Here is a 19,909-nt window from a genome sequence, read left to right as displayed (position 1 = left end):
GAAATAATATTTGACACAATATAAACTAACTGGGGAGTTAGATGGTTAAGAAAGGATCTCTATGGAGGTGATACTTAAGTTGAGTTTGAATGACAAGAAATCTGTGTGAAAATCTGGGAAAGACATTCCATCCAGCCAGAGTAGTTTGTGCTAAGGTCCTTTGGTAGGTAAAGGTGTGGCTGTTTGTGCTAAGCAGAGACGCTGCTGTGGCAGAAGCAGAGTTTGTATGGGCAAGTGTGATATGAAGTAAGTCTGGAGAGGTAGGCAGGGGGCCTTATGGACCACTGGGGAGAGTTTGGATTTTATTCCAAATGTGATGGATATTCAACAGCAGGTGTCAAAAGGCATCTTTCCCAGCTGCTGTGTGGAGAACAGGCAGCAGGGGGGGCAGAGTGGAGGGCAGACAAGTTAAGAAACACTCCCTGATGTGAACGTCGGCAGGGATCACTGGCTTTACAAACCTAAGTGCTCACGGATCAGATTCCACATGATGAGAACCACATTAGACATATCAACACCTGGCTCCAGAAAGAGGTCTCTTTAGTCAAAGATCTGGAGGAGCTAATTTAAAATGTCTTACAATTTGGACTGACTGGTGAAGGTAAACAAAAAGCTCTAAGAGTAAATATGAATATAGCTTACTCTAATTATCAAACATTTTCAGAGGAACCTAGTGATCAGTTTTACATCCAAAGGGTACCTTACATATAAAGTATAATTAACCTAGACTTGCCCTTTAGCTGAATCTGGCACCACCAAACTCCCCTGCCTTCATGTATCCTTTAGGTATAAACCAATTATGCATGTTCAAAGACGAGGTCAGACTAAAGTAACTTCTGTAGAATTCAGCTAAATTTTTTTACTTGACAACTAACTTGTGCAGCAAGCTCAACTATAGAATTTCTCTGCACATAATATGGTATATGGTAAGATAATTTTAAAAATGCCTACCATCTCAAATGAAGAATAAAATCAAATATAAACTCCAGAAGTTGAACCATTTTAGAGTTGAGGCAATGTGCCTTTAAAAGGAATTGTTTCCTTCATAAAGAAAAATGGCTTCTACTGTTACAAAATTCAAAATGCATTTGCCCTTGTTGAAAACATTTGAGGCTAGTATCAGTTTTTTGGATAGCAGTGAAAAGTGTTTTTAAAATTTAAATGGCTTATTGACTGTCTCTCATATACTTATTCTATAGTTCATATTACACTAATTAGCGTAATAACTGGTCACAATAAGACCAGTATTGCTATATCACAGTCCTAATCCTTTCTAGTTATCTTGTCACTATGCAATATCAAAGTGATGCTTAACAGTGACATTTTAAATATCACTTACTTGAATACAATTTTTCCAGTTTTCTTTTGTTGGTTTTTCTTCCACAAGTTTAGTTGCAAATTTAAGGCCTCTCCCATACATTTTATTTACTAATGCATGTTTATATGCAAATGTCAAAACCTACAATGTAAAACATGATAAAGCTTGTTTATAAAATAATTTACATTTTAAGGCATTAGCTTTAACAATAAAATTAAGGCTTTAACACAAGTGTAACTTTTGAAATGAATATGGTACATCGAGTACATTTTTAAAAACTTTTAGAAACGAAATTGGTGTCTTCAAAAGAGCTGAGTATTCCACAGAATGAACCATTTGTTTTTTGGGAAGAAAACTAATATGAGAAATTATTAGCTGTGGAAATCCACGTAAAAATACCTCTTCATGCATAAGAAACCAGAGCTAACATAAATAATTACAAAGATGCAAATCAAGATAGAAATACAAAATGCCAAAACTGCAAATGAGGATAGAAGTAAAAAAACAAGTATTAGATTATATAAACATGGTTTCTTTGGTACAAGTTTTTACCTGTAACTATTGCATCTGTCAAATACACTTGTAATCATTTATATATATTTTTGATTGCTACTTTGGAATGTGGAGAATGTACTCAAAGAAAATCCTATGACACTGATTTGTATTGTAAAGGCAACTCAAGTATTTAACAATTGTTGATTAAACACAGTAAACAGGTAATAGAATGCATAGCCCCTAATACAGTAGTAGTATTGCAAAAATAGAATGATCTATAACAATTTTATTATGATGTTCATCCAGTGTTTGTCAATCTCTGTTACACTGCTCAAAGACAGAAACCAGGTTCTTATTCATCTTTATGTTTCCAGTAGTAAGTAGTGTCTGGCACATAGGCCTTCAATAATTGTTTGCAATAACAGCAAATATTGTTGGGGACTTTGCATGTACTTAATACTGATTCATCACAGCCTAAGGCAGGTCGTGTAGATAAGAAACTAAGTTATCAAAATTTAATAAGTTGCCTAAGGTCATATATAAAAGTAGAGGCAGGAGCCAAACTCAAGGGGTCTAATTTCAGATTCAAATTCCTGACCTCTGCTGCAATACTGGCTCCTTCAGTTTCCCAAATATAACTGAGTACCTTCTTTAAATGCACCACTGTACTGTGTTGGAAAAATCTGAAGCATATAAGAATTTCCTTCCCGCTTCCAGGGTTCTTTACTGCAAATTACCAGTTAATTCTGAGAACAAGCACCTGTCTACTAAAACAAAATGATGGTCTGTGATAAGCGACGGGAATCCTACCGACTCCATTTACTTTATTTTCTTTATTTCCACAGGAAAAGAAGATTAATAACTTGTATAAACACTATTGCAAGAATTATAGTAGAGAGCTAAAAGAGATTTACAATGTTTTTGTAACCAAAATCCAAAAAAGTTCATCAACAATGCTTTTCCGAATTGGGTTTTAAAACTGATTAGCTACAAATCAAGATGATAATTAATTAGAAGTTCAAGAGTTTTGAGGAAAATAAGTAACATCTAAACTAAATAGTATGCCCCCTCAACCTGCCCCCAATCTCCTACCACCAACAAATTAGCATATAACTAGAGAAGGGTGGGCCTGAAGGCATTTTCTAGAAGACTTTCTTAATTTAGCTACATACATAACTGGTTTAACTAAAAGCCTACTACATATATTCTCAAACTGTTTTTAAAATTATCATGGTTTAACAGCCAGTTTGCAGGCCCATAAAATAATGTTTTTTAAAAAAAGGTGAGACAAACATGAAGTACTAGGCTAAACATGTCATATTCAGAGCCCAGCTTAGCCTCTTTATCTTCTTCCTCTTTTAACCAGCAATGGGGCACAAGAGAGGTCTGTGAGGTAACCCCAAGAACTTTGCTGAAACAAGAGGCAGAAAAGTTACCTTATTGTCAAAGAGATCAGTCCATTTAGTAGTTTCCCAAAATGTTTCTGCCAGAGAATCCAAAGGACTTTCTCCTTCCTCCTCCTTTCCTTCTGCATCGGTGGAAATGGCTCCATCTTGAGCCTGGGTGTGAAGAAGATGGTCTGCCAGGGCACAACCTTTCCTACAAAGGGCATCTACAAGGGTGGATTTTTGTTTGTCCATGTCACTGTACAGCAAATTAAAAATATTTCAGGTATCAGTAAAATGTCTTCAAAAGTAAATTCTTATCTGAACTTAAATTCATGTATTCTTTTGCCTAAGATTTGTAATGCAGAAATACTGTATATCCAGGTACATACAATTGTATTGTACATCAAAAAAGATGCCTTATTAATAAACATCAAATGAGCTACTATATTACACATATAGATTAAATGAGTTAGGGTAGCTGCACCTTGTTGAAACAGAATGCCAGAAGCAACAGAGTTGAAAGGTTAATCACTACTCTAAATTCTTTTAGCTATATAACTCTTAATCAGGTAAATGACTTTTGAGTTTTCGGTTTTCTTATAAATTGCAATCATTACACATTTGTGTATGTGTACACCTAGAGGTTATGTCTTAAAACTTTTCAGTTCATGACTAGGACAAATAAATGTAATGCTTTACTCCGAATGTGCCAGCAACTGTCTCAGTATTTTAATATGTTAATTCATTCACATTCAAAACAATTCTGAGTAAGAGACTATTAATTACTGCCATGTTGCAAAGGAAGAAACTGAGGCCCAAAGAGACTATGCAATTTGTTCAAGGTCCTCCAGTTAGGAAGTGGCAGATCCAGGATTCCAAGCTTAGCAGTAGAAATCTGTAATCTGTGTTCTTAATCACTACGGCACATTGCCTTGATCCAGGGCAGACATCTTTGTTTTCTTCAATGCATTCCAAGTGCCTAGGACAATGCCCGGCACAGAATGGAAACTCAATAAATCATTTCTGAATGAAATACAACCACCACCTACACTCCAGGGAAAAGTGTTAGTCTCTAGAATGTGTGCTTATTTGAGGCATTCTGTCCAACTCATGTCAGATACACGTGAAAACAATGAGGACTAAAAGTATTGAGAAAATGACGATGATGAGGCACTTAGCTGTGGAACAAACTAACAGCTAAGAGTGACTGAAAGACTCGGAGTGAAATGTGTAGCATGTGAAACCTGCCGGGACTGTACCATCAATAAGGATCCGCAGTAGGAAACACAGCCAACAACCCAACAACTTGAAGGCTCAAGGGCTCACCCACATTAATTCTGTGCACCAAGTAGTCCTGTTAATCTAAGAGGCCGCCTGGCAGGGAACATGAATGCTAAGTACCATGGAAAATGCTGCTGCTGCCCGAGACTGGGGTATTCTCAGAGGTTCAAAGCCCATTTGATCCCGTACCTTGAAAGTGAGCAGGGAGGCAACGGGGGTAGTAGAGCTGCTGAGAAATTCCTTCACACTGGCAGAGTTCATCAAAGAGGGCAATTACCAACCCCAATACATTTGCAATGTAAATGAAACTATGCCTGAAAGATCCCTCAGTGCTTCTCAGCACAGTGCTTCAAAGCTTGAAGAACCAACTTCCACTGCCTTTTTGTAGAGATGTTTCTGGGTACTGCTTGTTTACATTGGAATTAAGAAGAAAAGGATTTACGAGTAGACTTTTGGAACTTCCAAGCTGTGGGGCATCTGCATGGCTTGCCATTGCCTGATCCACCCTTCTTCCCCCTCCTCTTAGATGCCAGGTGCCATCCTTAAATGTCTTCTCAGCAGTCCTTTGCTTATGCCTTCCAACAACCCAAGGTGTCGGGCACAACTACCATCCTGATTTTGTGAAGGAGAAAGGGGCTTGGAACAGCAATGGGTTGACAAGGCAGGTTTCCACACCCAGGCTGATACTTGTAGGAGATTGGTCAGGGTGGTGGGTAAAAGTTAGAGGGAAAGATGCAAACCTTCTTGGAAGGCCGGGAGGTTCTGCAAAAGCTTCGAAAGAGGATTTGGCTGAAGGCAGCCAAATTCTCTTATCCGGAGCCTGAGAGCAAACGGCAGATAACAACGGAATGTAAAGAAACTTATCTAGATAAATTGGTTTACTCCTGTCCCCAAAACCCAACCTTTGTTCATTCACAAGCAGGACTGCTCTCTACTTGGGGGGTCGACAATGTTACCCACAAATTGTGTTTGCTCCAAGCTTCTGTCATTAAATCTGTACTAAATAAATGCGAGCATCACCAGCTTAGGGGGACTGCTAACTCTCCTCGGTCCCTAGTGCCGGCAGTCCCTAGCCCGCTCTTTCACTGGATACCTGTGTCTGAGTACTCCTTTCCTTTTATCCGTCGCTCGGCCAGAGTCTGAGGGACAGACTTGGCAGGTGGTGCCCCATGAGAAGAATGCTGCAATGGATCACAATGGAACCCTCGAAAATGAAGGTGAAGAGACTGCGCAGTCAGTAAGTCATTGGTGCCCACTTGGGATTTCCAAGTTCGAGGGAATTGTTCAGGCTAGGGTTTCATCATGGGACAAGTTATCAGCTCAAAAGCAATAGTATATAAAAGTATTGAAACAGCTGCTTAAAGCTAGTGGAGGCTCAGTTTCGCAGGCTCAATTAAGGGACCTAATGCAAACTGTTGTTTCCCATAACCCATGGTTCCTAGAAGGTATGCTAGACATAGAGCTCTGGGAACAAGTGGGGAGAAACCCTAAACAACATCATGCACAAGGGCAACAGGTCCCAGTAACATCTCTAAGGTTATGGGCCTTAGTTAGGGCTGCTTTGGTCCCGCTCTACACAGAAGAGCCTACAAAGGGAAGGGAGGATGAGCCATCATCTACCTTACCACCTCCTCCTTCTCCCTCAGCCCTGCTGTTACCGGGCAAAAATAAGAAAGAGGAAACGGAGGTTTTGCCTGAGCCCCGTCCTCCAATAAATTGGAGAAAAGACAAGGAATATGCTACAGTTATGGGACCCTGTCTTAGGCAAGCGGCATTAGAAGGGGAGCTCTTGGCCTGCCTGGTAACGCAAAATCGACAACACAATCAGGTGTATGAACCCGTTACTTTTAACGCTTATAAAGAGATAAGGAAAAGCATTAAAGAAAACAGAGCCGCTAGCCCATTTACAAGAGGGTTGAGGTCACTCTGCAGATCTCTTTCTAATAATGGCCACTGTTATTCCTCCCCTACCCCTGACGAGGCTCTTTCAAAATCTTATTTGGGTAGAACAGTGACCTTTAAAGGGAGAGAAACGACAAAGAGCCCATGAATTAGTTGAGGAACAATTAAAAGCCAGCCATATACAACTGTCAAACAGCCCTTGGAATTTGCCCATTTTCGTCATTCCCAAAAAGTCTGGCAAATGGAGACATTTGCATGACTTATGGGCTATCAATGCTAATTTGCAACCTCTGAGGCCCCTTCAACAGGGCCTCCCTTCCCCAGCCGCGATTCCTACAGTTTGACCTATAGTCTTATTGACTTAAAAGACTGCTTTTATACTATTCCCCTTGCAGAACAGGACAGAGAAAAATTTGTGTTTACAACACCAGTTATTAATAAAGGCCAGCTTGCCAATTTCATTGGAAATACTTCCTCAAGAAATACTGTGTCAGTATCATGTAAATCAGGCTTTGCTCCCCATTAGAAAAGACTTTCCTAATTGCAAGATTATTCATTTTATGGATGATATTTTACTAGTGGCTCCAACGGAGCCAGTACTTGTAAGTCTATATGCCTCAGTCATAAAGAAAACACAGTTAAAAGGTTTAATCATAGCACCTGAAAAAGTACAATTGTCTTCTCCTTGGAAATATCTTGGATACATTCTAACTTACTGGTCAGTAAGACCTTAAAAAGTTAAATACTAGCAACTTACACACCTTAAATGATTATCAGAAATTACTAGGAGATATTAACTGGCTTCACCCCACCTTTGACATAACTGATACATTACAAAACCTGTTTCTATCCTAAAGGGCAATACAGCCCTAGACTCTCCCAGGTATTTAACTCCTGCAGCAAAAAGGGAAATTGAGGAAATAGAGCATGCTATTTTTCAGAGGCAACTGGATCGCACAGACCCACGATATTCAATATTCAGTTCAATTGTTTGTTTTTCCTGCTAAGCATTCCCCAACAGGATTAATAGGACAGATGTCCCCAGGGCTATGCTTCCTAAAAGGAGTATTTTGCTCACATACCAGAACTAAAACTCTATCTCCCTATATCCAGCTAGTTAGTAAAATCATCTATTCAGGCCACAGATGATGCAATCAGTTGCTAGGTTATGACCTTGATGTCATCAGAAGTCCTTTAAGTAAAAAGCAATTCAAAGCAGTCTTGCCCTTATCTCTAGACCTGCAAATAGCACTCTCTTGATTACACAGGCCATATACAGCATGCCCTTCCTGCTGATAAACTACTTCAGTTCTTATCTAGTACTCCTGTAGTTATGCCTACAAAAGTGGTTCACGCCCCCCTCTCCCCAATACCTAATGCTTTAATGCTTTTTATTGACAGCTCTGGTAAAAATGGAAAAGTGGCTATTTAGTGGAGACTGCACAATTCCCTCACTTGTTCTGGATTCACTAACACTCAGTATCAGATTTACTAATACTGGCCCTGGAGACCTTTTCTGCTCAGCCAATCAATATGGTTAGTGACTCTGCTTACTCTATTTATTGCAGAACCTTGAAACTCATTAAGTCCACTCTCGAGCCCACTCTGTGTGCAGTTTTTCTTCGATTTCAGCAATCGGTGGGTCAACGTACACATCCTATTTTTATTACACACATTTGGGCCCACAACTCACTGCCTGGCCCCCTAGCTTATGGCAATGATCAAGCAGACTTGCAGGTTATGACATCACTGCTTGACCAAGCCACCCATTCGCATCAATGTTTCCACCAAAATTGGAGAAATTTATCTAAACAATTTCAGCTTACCCAAAGACTAAACAAATTATCCTGCAATGCCCAAATTGCCAGCTCACAGGCATGTCCCCTCCTTCAACAGGTGTTAACGCTAGAGAACTAGAACCTAATCAGTTATGGCAAACAGATGTTACATACATCCCTAAATTTGGAAAACTAGGATATGTACATGCATCCGTTGATACCAATTCTCACCTAATTAGCATACATGCTCTTCCTGGAAAGTCTGCTCAATATGTTATTAAACATCTTCTTTTAACTTTTGCACTTATGGAGCGGCCCACAAAAATTAAAACTGATAATGGTCCAGCTTATGCCAGCTCAAAATTTCAGCAATTTTGTCACATGTGGAACATCCAACATTCCACAGGCATCCCTCACAACCCCCAAGGACAGGCCACAGTAGAACGTGTCCAATCCGCCCTTAAAAATATGCTCAGAAAACAACAATAAAAAAGGGAATATGAGTAAGGACCCTGCAACACTACTGGCACAAGCCTTATTTACCCTTACTTTTTAAAATCTAAATGGTAAATTTCAATCAGCTATAGAAGAGCACTTTGCTAAAACCTCTCAAGACATAATCCCTGCAGTTTTATGGAAAGATATAAACAGTAATGTATGGTGCGGTTCAAATGAATTGTTAACACTGGGAAGAAGACATGCTTGTGTTCACACCCCCTCAGGTCCTCTTTGGATTCCAGCACGAGGCATCAAACCTTATCATAGCGTGGCTAGGACCCAACCCGGTATGAGAAATGAAGAAAATGACCCTGTGGGACCATAGCCCTGGATGATGCGGCTTCTTCAGACGACACAAGCCCCGGACATTACCTGGGAGAGGCTGAAGAAGAAAACTCAGGAGGCTGAGTGAATCCTGCTCTGGACATAGACACCATTCACTCCAGATAATTTGTTCCTTGCTATGCTTTCTGTTGTACACTGCAACTCTCATAGGGTATTAACCCTTCTTATTCTCTTGCTCTGCCTGCAACTCATACCCACTACATTCTATTGGGCTCAGCATTTAGATTTGCCTTTCTTCTGCCCTGTTACCTGGGCAGACACCACCTTCCCAGCCTCTAATAATGTAACTGCTTGGCTGGAAGGGGTTAACATACCCTCAGTGGGGTTCCTTAGTAACAGCACACATTGGACTGAGGTGCCAAGAAACACTACATGTCACTCCTTGATTGGAAAAGAATGTTACTGATTATACTAATTTTGTCTTATGTTATTTACTAATTCTAGGATGCAAAGCCGGAATACAAGCAGTAACCACTACACCAGACAAACCGGTTGCTGCACACATCTGTACTCTTCAATCAACAAAACCTGATGCAAAAAAACAGAAAAGGGGGAGATGTAGGACATTGGTCAGGGTGGTAGGTAAAAGTTAGAGGGAAAGATGCAAACCTTCTTGGAAGGCTGGGGGGTTTTGCAAAAGCTTTGAAAGAGGATTTGGCTGAAGGCAGCCAAATTCTCTTATCTGGAGCCAGGGAGCAAAAGGCAGATAACAAGGGAATGTAAAGGAACTTATCTAGATAAATTTGTTTACTCCTGTCTCCAAAAACCAACCTTTGATCATTTGCATGCAGGACTGCTCTCTACTTGTGGGTCGACAGTGTTTATTACCCACAAATTGTGTTTGCTCCAAGCCTTTGTCATTAAATCTCTACTAAATAAATGTGAGCATCGCTGGCTCAGGGGGACTGCTAACTCTCTTAGGCCCTTAGTGCTGGCAGTGCCCTAGCCCACTCTTTCACTGGATACCTGTGTCTGAGCACTCCTTTCATCCGTCGCTCGGCCAGAGTCTGCAGGGCAGACTCGGCAAATGCTGCCTGATGGATCCTGGCTGCCCAGAGAAGGGCTGGAATGATGCAGAAATCAGAAGGCAACCTGGGGGTGACATAGGTAATCTGCATTTGTCAGACATGGGTTAAATTAGCTGTAACATCCCTTTCTATTTTAGCATCCTCTGATCACGTAATCTAAATTCTACATATCTGGAGTATTCCTTTCCTCTCCTTAGGTTTTGTACTGACTGGCTGAGATTGAATACCTTTTTAGTACATGAGGCTTTTTCCACTCAGGAGAAAGTCAGCTTTTCTTTCTACAGGCTTTTACAATTTGAAATATTTATTTAAAAATACTTGTATTTCAATATCTCTTAATAATTTCCTATCTGGCAATTTCATCTTCTATAATAGATGATAAGTTTCCTAAAAGTAGAGACTATCTTGTTCATTTTTTAAGTCCTTGTCAGTGATGCCTTACATGAAGTATCTGCTCAATAAAGACCTTGAAATCAAATCTAGTTAGGTATCCATCAAGATAATAGCTACATTTTAGGAAGCAACTTAATTGGAATCAGTATTTTAATGCCTAAATAAGTGCAGTTTAAATTTAACTAAAACACGATATTAACAAAAAGTTAATATCATTTTTAAGACTAGAAAATGGTATTTTATAATTTTTGATGTTAGTGATTTAAGAGAAAGCAATTTTGCATGGAAATGATAAATTAATGCTTAAGTTGGCTGCTACTTGCCCATAGATGACACCTGTAAGAAATGTTAAGTATTTCCTGATAGCATTTTGTATAATATTTCAACTCTGAATATTGTCTTCTGTCCAAACACAACCTGGTCGGAGTCTATTTCAATCAGGCCAAAGCAAAGGCCTGGAGAGAAATAGAAATTATTTAATTACAAGGATAAACAAGTTGACCCAGTGTTGCCAAAAACTTAAAGCAGCTCCACTCTTAGCATTTTTACAAAGTTTTATGGCTTCTTTCTAGTTTTATCCCAGCTTATTTCCAATAGCCATGATAGTCAGAGTCTAGTAATCTCCAAAGACTAGAAACTAAAAAAAAAAAAAAGAGATTAAAAACAGTGATAAAAAAAAGACCAGTAAGAAAACAAAACTAATATTGTATTAGTTTATGGCTCACTGTAATCTGAGATTGAGTTTCCTCTGTGGATGGTAAAACTGAGAAAACCATATGTGTTATTTCATGTAACCCCCGAGTTTGAGAAAATCATATTATTTTCACAAAATGTAAAAAATAACAAAAGCTAGAAAGTGTATGGGATAGTTAATGTCGGGGGCTGCAGAGAGCTCAAAGAAGACTCAAAATGGGCCATTCATTTTAGCAACTGGTTATCACTGGTGATCTGCGGGAAGACAGTTTTAAAGTGACCAAGGCCAGCCTCCTCTTGTAATAAGATTGATCACCCTGAGACAGAAAGGAACACAATGAGGATGGGTGGGAGGCAGACGATGCTCCTTTTTCTGTGAGATAATAATGAGTTCTGTTAACCTTCTCAAGAAGGGAGTAAGAATATACAGAGAAAAGAAAGGGCATTGGCTGTGGAGGCAGATCCTGATTTGACTATGCGCTTTCCAACTTCCTAGCAGTGGCACCTGGGCTAAGTCATCTAAACTCTCTGAACTTCAGCTTTCTCTTCCTTAAAAGGGGGATACAAAGGCCCCTGCCTTCCGTGTTGTTTGGAAGACTAAATTTAAATACAACAATGTATTTAAAATGCCCTCAATAGTCCCTTATACATAATTGGCACTTAATAAATGGTGGCTGTATTTTTTATTATTATTAACAACAACAACAACAAAATGGCAATGTTTTGAGACAATTCTTTTGAAAAGTATGAAAAGGTAATAATAGTGGCCAAAGAACCAATTTTAAATACATTCTATCCCACTTGAAAATTATTGCTTGTAAGATTCATAAGATCCTATAGCATCAATATAAATGATATAATGGAAAGAATTCTAGCAGTTTGGAATCCAAGTATTTTATGTAGAAAAAAATACTGACTGAAACTGAGAAAAATTTTAAGGAAAATTTAGTATTTTCAGGTAGCCTGAATAGTTTTGGTTTATTAGTTATAATAACCACAAAAGAATCAGGGTATTTCTACCTAGTTAATGATCCCGTAAGTCAAAAATAAACAAAAGTGATAAACAAGTAACTGACACTGGGAGAGCTACCATGAGGTGATGGTTTAAGAGTTCATGGAAGGGTGAAAGTGACCAAATGGCAGCTTGGTTCGGAGTCACTGGACCATTAATTACCCCAACATATGGAAATCACACTCTTGCATGGAAGGAACCATACCAACCACTCATAAACCCAGGGAAGCTTCTCTATTTACACACAGCATTAGGTTTTATAAAGGCAAAACTATAAATTATCTCCTTCTATTCTCCCTAAGTAATACTATAAAACCAGTTTCATTAAAGTTGCTAGATAGTTTTAACCTAATTTTATTATCATTTATTTCACTACAAACCACATATTAGGTTTTTCATGTAATTGTTACAAACCAAATATTAGATTTTTCATGTTATTGGACAATAAACATTTTAAAAATTATTTTATAGAGTGTTAATTTTTGTCTTCCTGATATGGTCCAATTCACATAAACCCTCAAGTGGTTGGACTGCTTGATCACAGATATTCAAATCCCTCTACCTTGACAGCACTTAACGGTAGAGAAGGCAAACTACTTTTCTTGGGCTTAGTCTTAAAAAGACTGGACAAAATTATTTTAAAATTTCTAAGGAGGGAGTATCCAAATAGTGGTAATTCCCATTATAAGGATATAACAAACATCAGAAAAGCAATATCCTCTATAATACTAGTCCCTACTTTTTAAACAAGTTAACTAGGAAATGAGATGCAAGAAAGATTATTTACTGGTTAGGTACTTTTTTATAGTAGCTGCATCAGGCCTGGGATCAGTCTTCATTGCAATATAAACTGCTAGGGCTGTTTGATCTATATGAGAAATAACAGCATTTGCCGCGTCAACAATTTCATTAAGTCTTTTCATTCGTTCCTGGAGAGGAAAAAAGAAATAATAAAAAATAGGTATATCAATCAGTATACGAAAGCAATTTCACTTCTGCTATCTCAACCGTGAGAGCTACAACTGCAGTGTGAGTAAACTATGTAATTGACTTGTAGCCCAGGGGCTCCATGCTATCTCCTACTGTGATTTTTCTAATCGCTGGTATCTCTATAAAACTTGAGCTCAGATGTATAATAAAAATACCTTATTTACATTCCCTGCTGGAGTACAATGGTGAGAGTAAGCAAAATATAAACTTCATAAAAATTTAAAGTTTTTTTTTTTTTAACAAAGGTAACTCCTTTTCTGTATTGCTTAAGATTCTAGAAATGTGATTGGCTATTGTCATTACTCTAGTTGCACGCTATCTGAACACAGGAAAAAAAAAGAAAGCTCTAGCTGATGAAACCAGTTCTTTCTGATCCATCATGAAAAACACAAAGATGAGAGTAAACATTATAATCAACAGTCTAACTGTGATTACCATGATGTTCCCAACAATTTGCTTCTCTCTTGTTAGTCTTTTAAGAAATCTCCTTTAAACACCCTCTGGTTCACTCTAAACCCTTGATGTAAATTTTTAACTGATTAGGACAGCACTTTCCCACTGCTTTGATGAATAATGAGAGCTGGTCCATGTCATGACAGACTAGAACTATGGCCAACTCTCACAAATGAGAATCATTAACAAAGTTCATGCAAAGTAGGAATTCTTTCAGTGAAGGTGTTCAGATTTCCATCTGGCCAGGATTACTACGTTCTGCCCCTTGCCCTTTAGGTTAAGGTCATGAAAGCAATCGTTAGGGTATCTTCTCTATTACTAATCTCATTGACCAAGCATGAGCAAGAATCCTAAACTAAACTCACAGTAGCGGCTAGGTCTTATAATAACCTTCATGAAAACAGCTTAGTACAACATTCAATTTGAGAAAACATGTTTTAGTTAGCAAGAACAGAAGAGAAAGATAATGCACTTTTCCTCAAAACACAAACCTTATATAATTACAAACAAAATAAGATATATTAGAATGAACACGTCTAACCTTTTCAGCATCCAATTGATGAAGTCGTGCAACGTACAGAGGAAGATAATTAGGATATGTTTCTTTCAATTCGTTATAAATGTCACTAGAATCCAGCCTATGTACGTAAGAAGGAGAGAAATATTTACTTTTTTCTTTTAAAAAGTATTTCTGTCTTCTCTATTATTTAACATTGTTTGGAAGTTTAAGCCAATAAAATAAGACATTAATTTGAAATACAAGTATAGTCACTGACAAGGATTATCATTACTGGCAGGTAGTATAAATGGTTAATTAGAAAACAAAAATAAATCAAACTGGGCTGGGCACGGTGGCTCACGCCTGTAATCCCAGCACTTTGGGAGGCCAAGGTGGGCGGATCACAAGGTCAAGAGATCAAGACCATCCTGGCCAACATGGTGAAACCCTGTCTGTACTAAAAATACAAAAATTAGCTGGGGGTGGTGGCACATGCCTGTAGTCCTAGCTACTCGGGAGGCTGAGGCAGGAGAATCGCTTGAACCTGGGAGGCGGAGGTTGCAGTGAGCCGAGATGGAGCCACTGCACTCCAGCCTGGTGACAGAGGGAGACTCCATCTCAAAAAAAAACAAAAACAAAAAATAAATAAATAAATAAATCAAACTGAAAATTATTTCAATTAAGAGTTCAATAAGATACCCAAATAAAAATATGCATCAATAGCTTTCTTACATACCAGCTATTATATTTATTTAAAAGGAAGAAAAGCACATTCACAAATAGCCAGAAAGATTAAAATATTTAAATATGTCTCAGATCTATTAAACTTTTCTGAAAATTCTAGAAAAAATAAACATTTAAACTTTTCTGAAAATTCTAAAGTCTTGAATGAATAGAGTTATTCTATGTTCCCTGATGTGGAGGCTGAATAAAATTCCCAATTCTACCTGATTATATGTATCAGGATAAAAACAAATTAACATACAAACTAGCACCAGAAGTGGGTAACTTACATTAAAGTCACTTAATATATTAACAAAACTGCACAGTAGTATAAAAATAAGGTTGACCACGATTTTGATACTATAACTGACTTTCTATGAAAATAAATTTAACTTGTAGACAACAAAATTTACACTAATTCTTAGTACAAAAAAAATTAAGTCCTGTTTTTCTCTTTTCCCTAACAATTATCCAAGGGCAAAACCAACACTTTCATTTTACATTTTAAAACCACTGCACCTTAATTATAAATTTTTTTTTTCCAAAAAACGTTCTAAGGTTTTTTAAGTTTTGCTAGGGAATGCTAATAATTTTTTGCTATCTTCTTCTAAAACACCTATTAGGTAAACAACCTTTTCAATTTTTTCTCCATACAATTTTCCCATTTTAAGTGTGAATTTCAATGGTTTCTAGCATAGTAACAGACATATGTAACTATCACAACAGTCAACTTTAAAACATTTTTCATCAATACAAAATGAAATCGCCATACCCTTTTGCTATCAGATCTCCCCAGCCTCCCCAGCGCTAAGCAACCACTAATCTACTTTCTGTCTCTATAGATTTCCTCATTCTGGACATTTAATATGAATAGAATCATATAATACATGGTCTTTTTGTGACTGGCTACTACCACTTAACATACTATTTTCAAGGTGCATTCATGTTGGAGCATGTATTAATCCTATTCATGGCTGAAGAGGAATCTCCTGTATGGATACACCACATTTTGTTTGTTCATTCATCAGTTGATGGACATTCCACCTTTTGGCCATTATGAATAATGCTGCTATAAACTGTCATGAACATGTTTTTGTGTGAATATAGGTTTTTATTTTTCTTGGGTATATACCTGGGAGTGGAACTGCTGGGCCATATGGAAACTAAGTTTAATCATTTGAAGAGCAGTCAGATTGTTTTCCAAAAAGTCTGCATCATTTTTGTATTCTTACCATCAATGTCTGAGGATTCTGCTTTGTCCACATACTTGCCAAAATTCATCATCTGACTTCATGATTCTAGCCATCCTAGTAAGTGTGAAGTTGTATTTCATTGCGATTTTCATGTGCATTTCCCTGAAGACTAATGATTTTGAGCATTTTTTCATGCACTTACTGGTCATTTGTTTATCTTTATAGAAATATCTACTCAGATTCTTCACCCATTTAAAAAATTGGGCCATCTGCCTTTGTATTATGAAATTGTAGGAATTATTTATATATTCTGGGGGCTGGGTGTGGAGGTGGCCATGCCTGTAATCCCAACACTATGGGAAGCTGAAGCAGGAGGATTACTTGAGGCCAGGGGTTCCAGACTAGCCTGGGCAACATAGTGAGATCCCATCCCTTAAAAAAATTAGCTGGGTGTGGTGGCGTGCACTTGTAGTCCTAGCTACTTGGGAGGCTGAAGTGGGAAGATCCCTTGAGCCCAGGGGTTCAAGGCTGCAGTGAGCTATGATCGTGCCACTGCAGTCCAGCCCGGGTGACAGAGTGAGAGAGACCCTGTCTCAAAATAAAAGGGTAGCGTTCTTTATATATTCTGCATACAAACTCCTTAAGAATGTATAACTTGCAAATAGGCCGTTCTTTTCACTTTCTTGATGCTATGCTAAAAGCACAAAAGCTTTTAATCTTGATTAAGTCCAAATTATCTATTTTTTTTCTTAAGTTACTTATGCTTTTGGTATCTTTAAAAATCTTTTGCCAAATGTAAGGTCATGAAAGTTTACCACTATGTCCTCATTGAGGAGTTTTACAGTTTCAGCTCTTTGATACATTTTGAGTTAACTTGTATATATGATATGAGGCAAGGGTCCAGCTTCATTCTTTTTCCATATGGCTATCCAGTCCCAGCACCCTTTGCTGTAAATACTATCCTTTCCTCATTAAATGGTCTTTGCATCAGCACCCTTGCCAAAAATAAAAATTAGCTGACCATAGCCACATGGTTTTATTTCTGGACTCTTAATTCTATTCCATTGATCTATATATGTCTTACCCTTGTGCCAGTATAACACTGTCTTGTTTACTGTTGCTTTCTATTTAAGTCTTGGAATCAGGAAGTGTGAGCCCAACTTTGTTCTTCATCTTCAAGACTGTCTGGCTATTCTGAGTCTCAGGCAATCACATATGACTTTTAGAATCAGCTAGTTAATTTCTATAAAAGGATTCTGATGGGGATTCAACTGAATCATTCGATCAATATGAAGAATAGTGTAATGATATTAAGTCTTCTAGTCCACAGACAAGGAACACCTTTTCCATTTACTCAGGTCTTTTAAATTTCTTTCAACAATTGTTTTGTAGTTTTGACGTATAATTCTTACATCTCTTTTGTTAAACATGTTCCTACACATTTTATTTTTTTCAATGTTACTGTAAATGGGATTCTTTTAATTTCCTGTTAACTTTAAATTATTGATATATTTGGACTTAGGTCTTCAATTTTATTTTTTGTTTTTGATGTATGCTGTCTTTTTTTGTTCCACTGTTCCTCCTTTACAGCTTTCTTTTGTATTAAGTAAATATTTTTAAATGAACATTTAAATTTATTTAATGATTTTTTTCAAGTTCATTTTTAGTTTTTTTTTAGTGGTTGCTCTAAGGCTTACCATATACATCTTAACTTATAAGAATCAGCTTCAGATTTTTCCTAGCTTAATTTCAGTGAGATATAGAAATGTTATCCCTTTATAGTTCTATTCCCCCTCCTTCCTTCTGTAGTATTATTCTATCTGTTGTATCTATTACTGTAATACACCAATTAATTGTTATAATAATTACTTTACTGTCTGCAGTCATTTCTTTAGCCCAATACAGTTTTGCTCCTTTGTGCTATTAGCAAATATATATTACAGAATATAAATGTTACATAGGCCTAATATATACACAATATTTATAGAACTGCTTTTTAAATTAGTTAACAGGAAAAAAATGAGAACTTTATGCTGTCTTTTATAATTCCATAATAATTAACTTTACCAGTGTTTCTTTCCCCACTCTCATCAATGTGGATTCAAATTACTGCCAGAGATCACCTGCTTTCAGGTTGAAGAACTTCTTTTAGTACTTCTTATAAGGTGGGTTTGCTAGCAACAAATTCTCTGTTTTTGTTTACCTGGGAATTTTTTATTTCATTTTCATTTTTAAAGGATAGCTTTGCTGGATATAGGATTATTGGTTGAGATTTTTGAGCACTCTGAATATACTACCCCACTGCTTTCTCGCCTCTACTGTTTCTGCTCAGAAGTCAGTTGTTAACCTTACTAGCATTTCCTTGTAAGTGATGAGGAGTTTTTGTCTTGCTCCTTTCAAGGTCTTCTCCTTATCTTTGACTTTCAGTATTTTTAACATGCTATGTCTATTTGTGGATTTCTTTGCATTTACTTTGAGTTCATTGAGTTCCCTGGATATGTAGGTTAATGTCTTTCAATAAATATGGGGTGTTTCCAGCCATTATTTCACTGAATATATTTTTGCTTTCTCTCTGTTCTCCTGGTACTCCTGTTCCATTGATTTTGGTGCACTAATGGTGTCCCACATTTCTCTGAGGCTCTGCTCTGTTCATTTTTTTTCATTCCTTTTTTCTCCACTGTTTTTGAGAGAGCCCTTAGGCACATGGACTTCTCCATCTTCTGTTGCAAGTGAAGTCAATTCCTTCAGGAAGAAATTAGGAGCTATCAGTTTTATGAACTCCTTAGGCCCCACTGGCAAAATCACTAAGCCCAAGCTCTGGAACAGGGAGTGGAAGAATGACATGTTTTTCTTTGAGTGACACCCCCACTTAAGGAGCTTAGCACTCTCCTGTGGTCTTCTCAGCTTGCCTCGTGTGGTATGGAACCACAGCCTCCTGGGCATCGGGGCCCCAGTGTTCCCAATAGTACTTTACAAGAGAGCCCCCACATCTTGACAGCACTCAGCTGGAACTGAGCCACTGCAACTGGCAGTGGGTCAGGATGAGAAATGATGACATCCTGCTCCTCCAAGGAGGAAAGCCGTCCCTCTGCCAGGAGCTGGAGCTCTTGAAGGCAAGATCTGAAGTAAAATTTCTGGCTCACTGAACTGGGAGAGGAAAGGGAGGCAGTGGTCTTGGTTCAAATATCACAGACTCTTGCTTTTCTTACCCAATTCTTGTAGGTATTTTTGAATAGATGTTTCTTCATTTGCTGTATGTCCTTTGGATCATTTCCAGAGGCTTTAAAAAATTGTTTTGTTTTGTTTTTAAGTAATTTTCACTAGTTTTACTGGGGACCAGCATCATGGGTCTCCTCAGGCTGTCATGCCAGAAGACAATCTCTGCAATTTCACTTTTGAAGAATTTATATTGTATTGTCAACTGTTTATGACATTCTAAAATCAGGCAGAGACAGACCTGAAGACTTTGACTTCCAGTGGAGATACAATTTAGTTTTAAGTGGGAAAGGTATATTTGCAAGTGAACTGACATTACAATGGTTCAATCTCTGGGAAATATTTTCACATCGTGATGACTTCTATTCCCTCTAAAACCAAGTAACTGCAAGGATGCATACATAATCAGCTACAGAGGATTCCCATAGAATATCAGCAGTAAAAGAAATACTGCATAACAGATGGAAAAAGCAACTGACTTGACTACATAGAATAAATTTCAAGTAAAAAGCAAGCCCAAAGTCAAAGAGCACACTAGAGTAGAATCTGTGGCAAGTACAGAAAAGCATTAATATCTTTTATGTAAAAAGTTTTAATCAACCAGAAACACCTAATGTCTGAATAGAAAAAAAGGTGAAGAATATGCTCAACTTTCAGAAGCTATACTAATAACGAATGATAACATCTAAAAAGCTCTCCTTTAA

General features: G+C 37.7%; 1 protein-coding gene across 1 annotated transcript in view; it reads right to left on the bottom strand.

Annotated features, from left to right (window-relative positions):
- Positions 1-19,909, bottom strand: part of TPP2 (tripeptidyl peptidase 2) — an 81,552-nt gene that overhangs the window by 1,414 nt on the left and 60,229 nt on the right. Inside the window, 5 exon segments of the mRNA XM_030812468.1 lie at positions 1,340-1,459; positions 3,250-3,457; positions 9,972-10,097; positions 12,930-13,060; positions 14,116-14,212. Of these exon segments, the coding sequence (XP_030668328.1) occupies positions 1,340-1,459; positions 3,250-3,457; positions 9,972-10,097; positions 12,930-13,060; positions 14,116-14,212 (682 nt within the window).

Source organism: Nomascus leucogenys, chromosome 5 (genome assembly GCF_006542625.1).
Source record: "Nomascus leucogenys isolate Asia chromosome 5, Asia_NLE_v1, whole genome shotgun sequence".
Lineage (NCBI taxonomy): Eukaryota > Metazoa > Chordata > Mammalia > Primates > Hylobatidae > Nomascus > Nomascus leucogenys.
The sequence above is the reverse complement of the archived record's forward strand: the minus strand, read 5'-3'. Positions and strand labels throughout refer to the sequence as shown.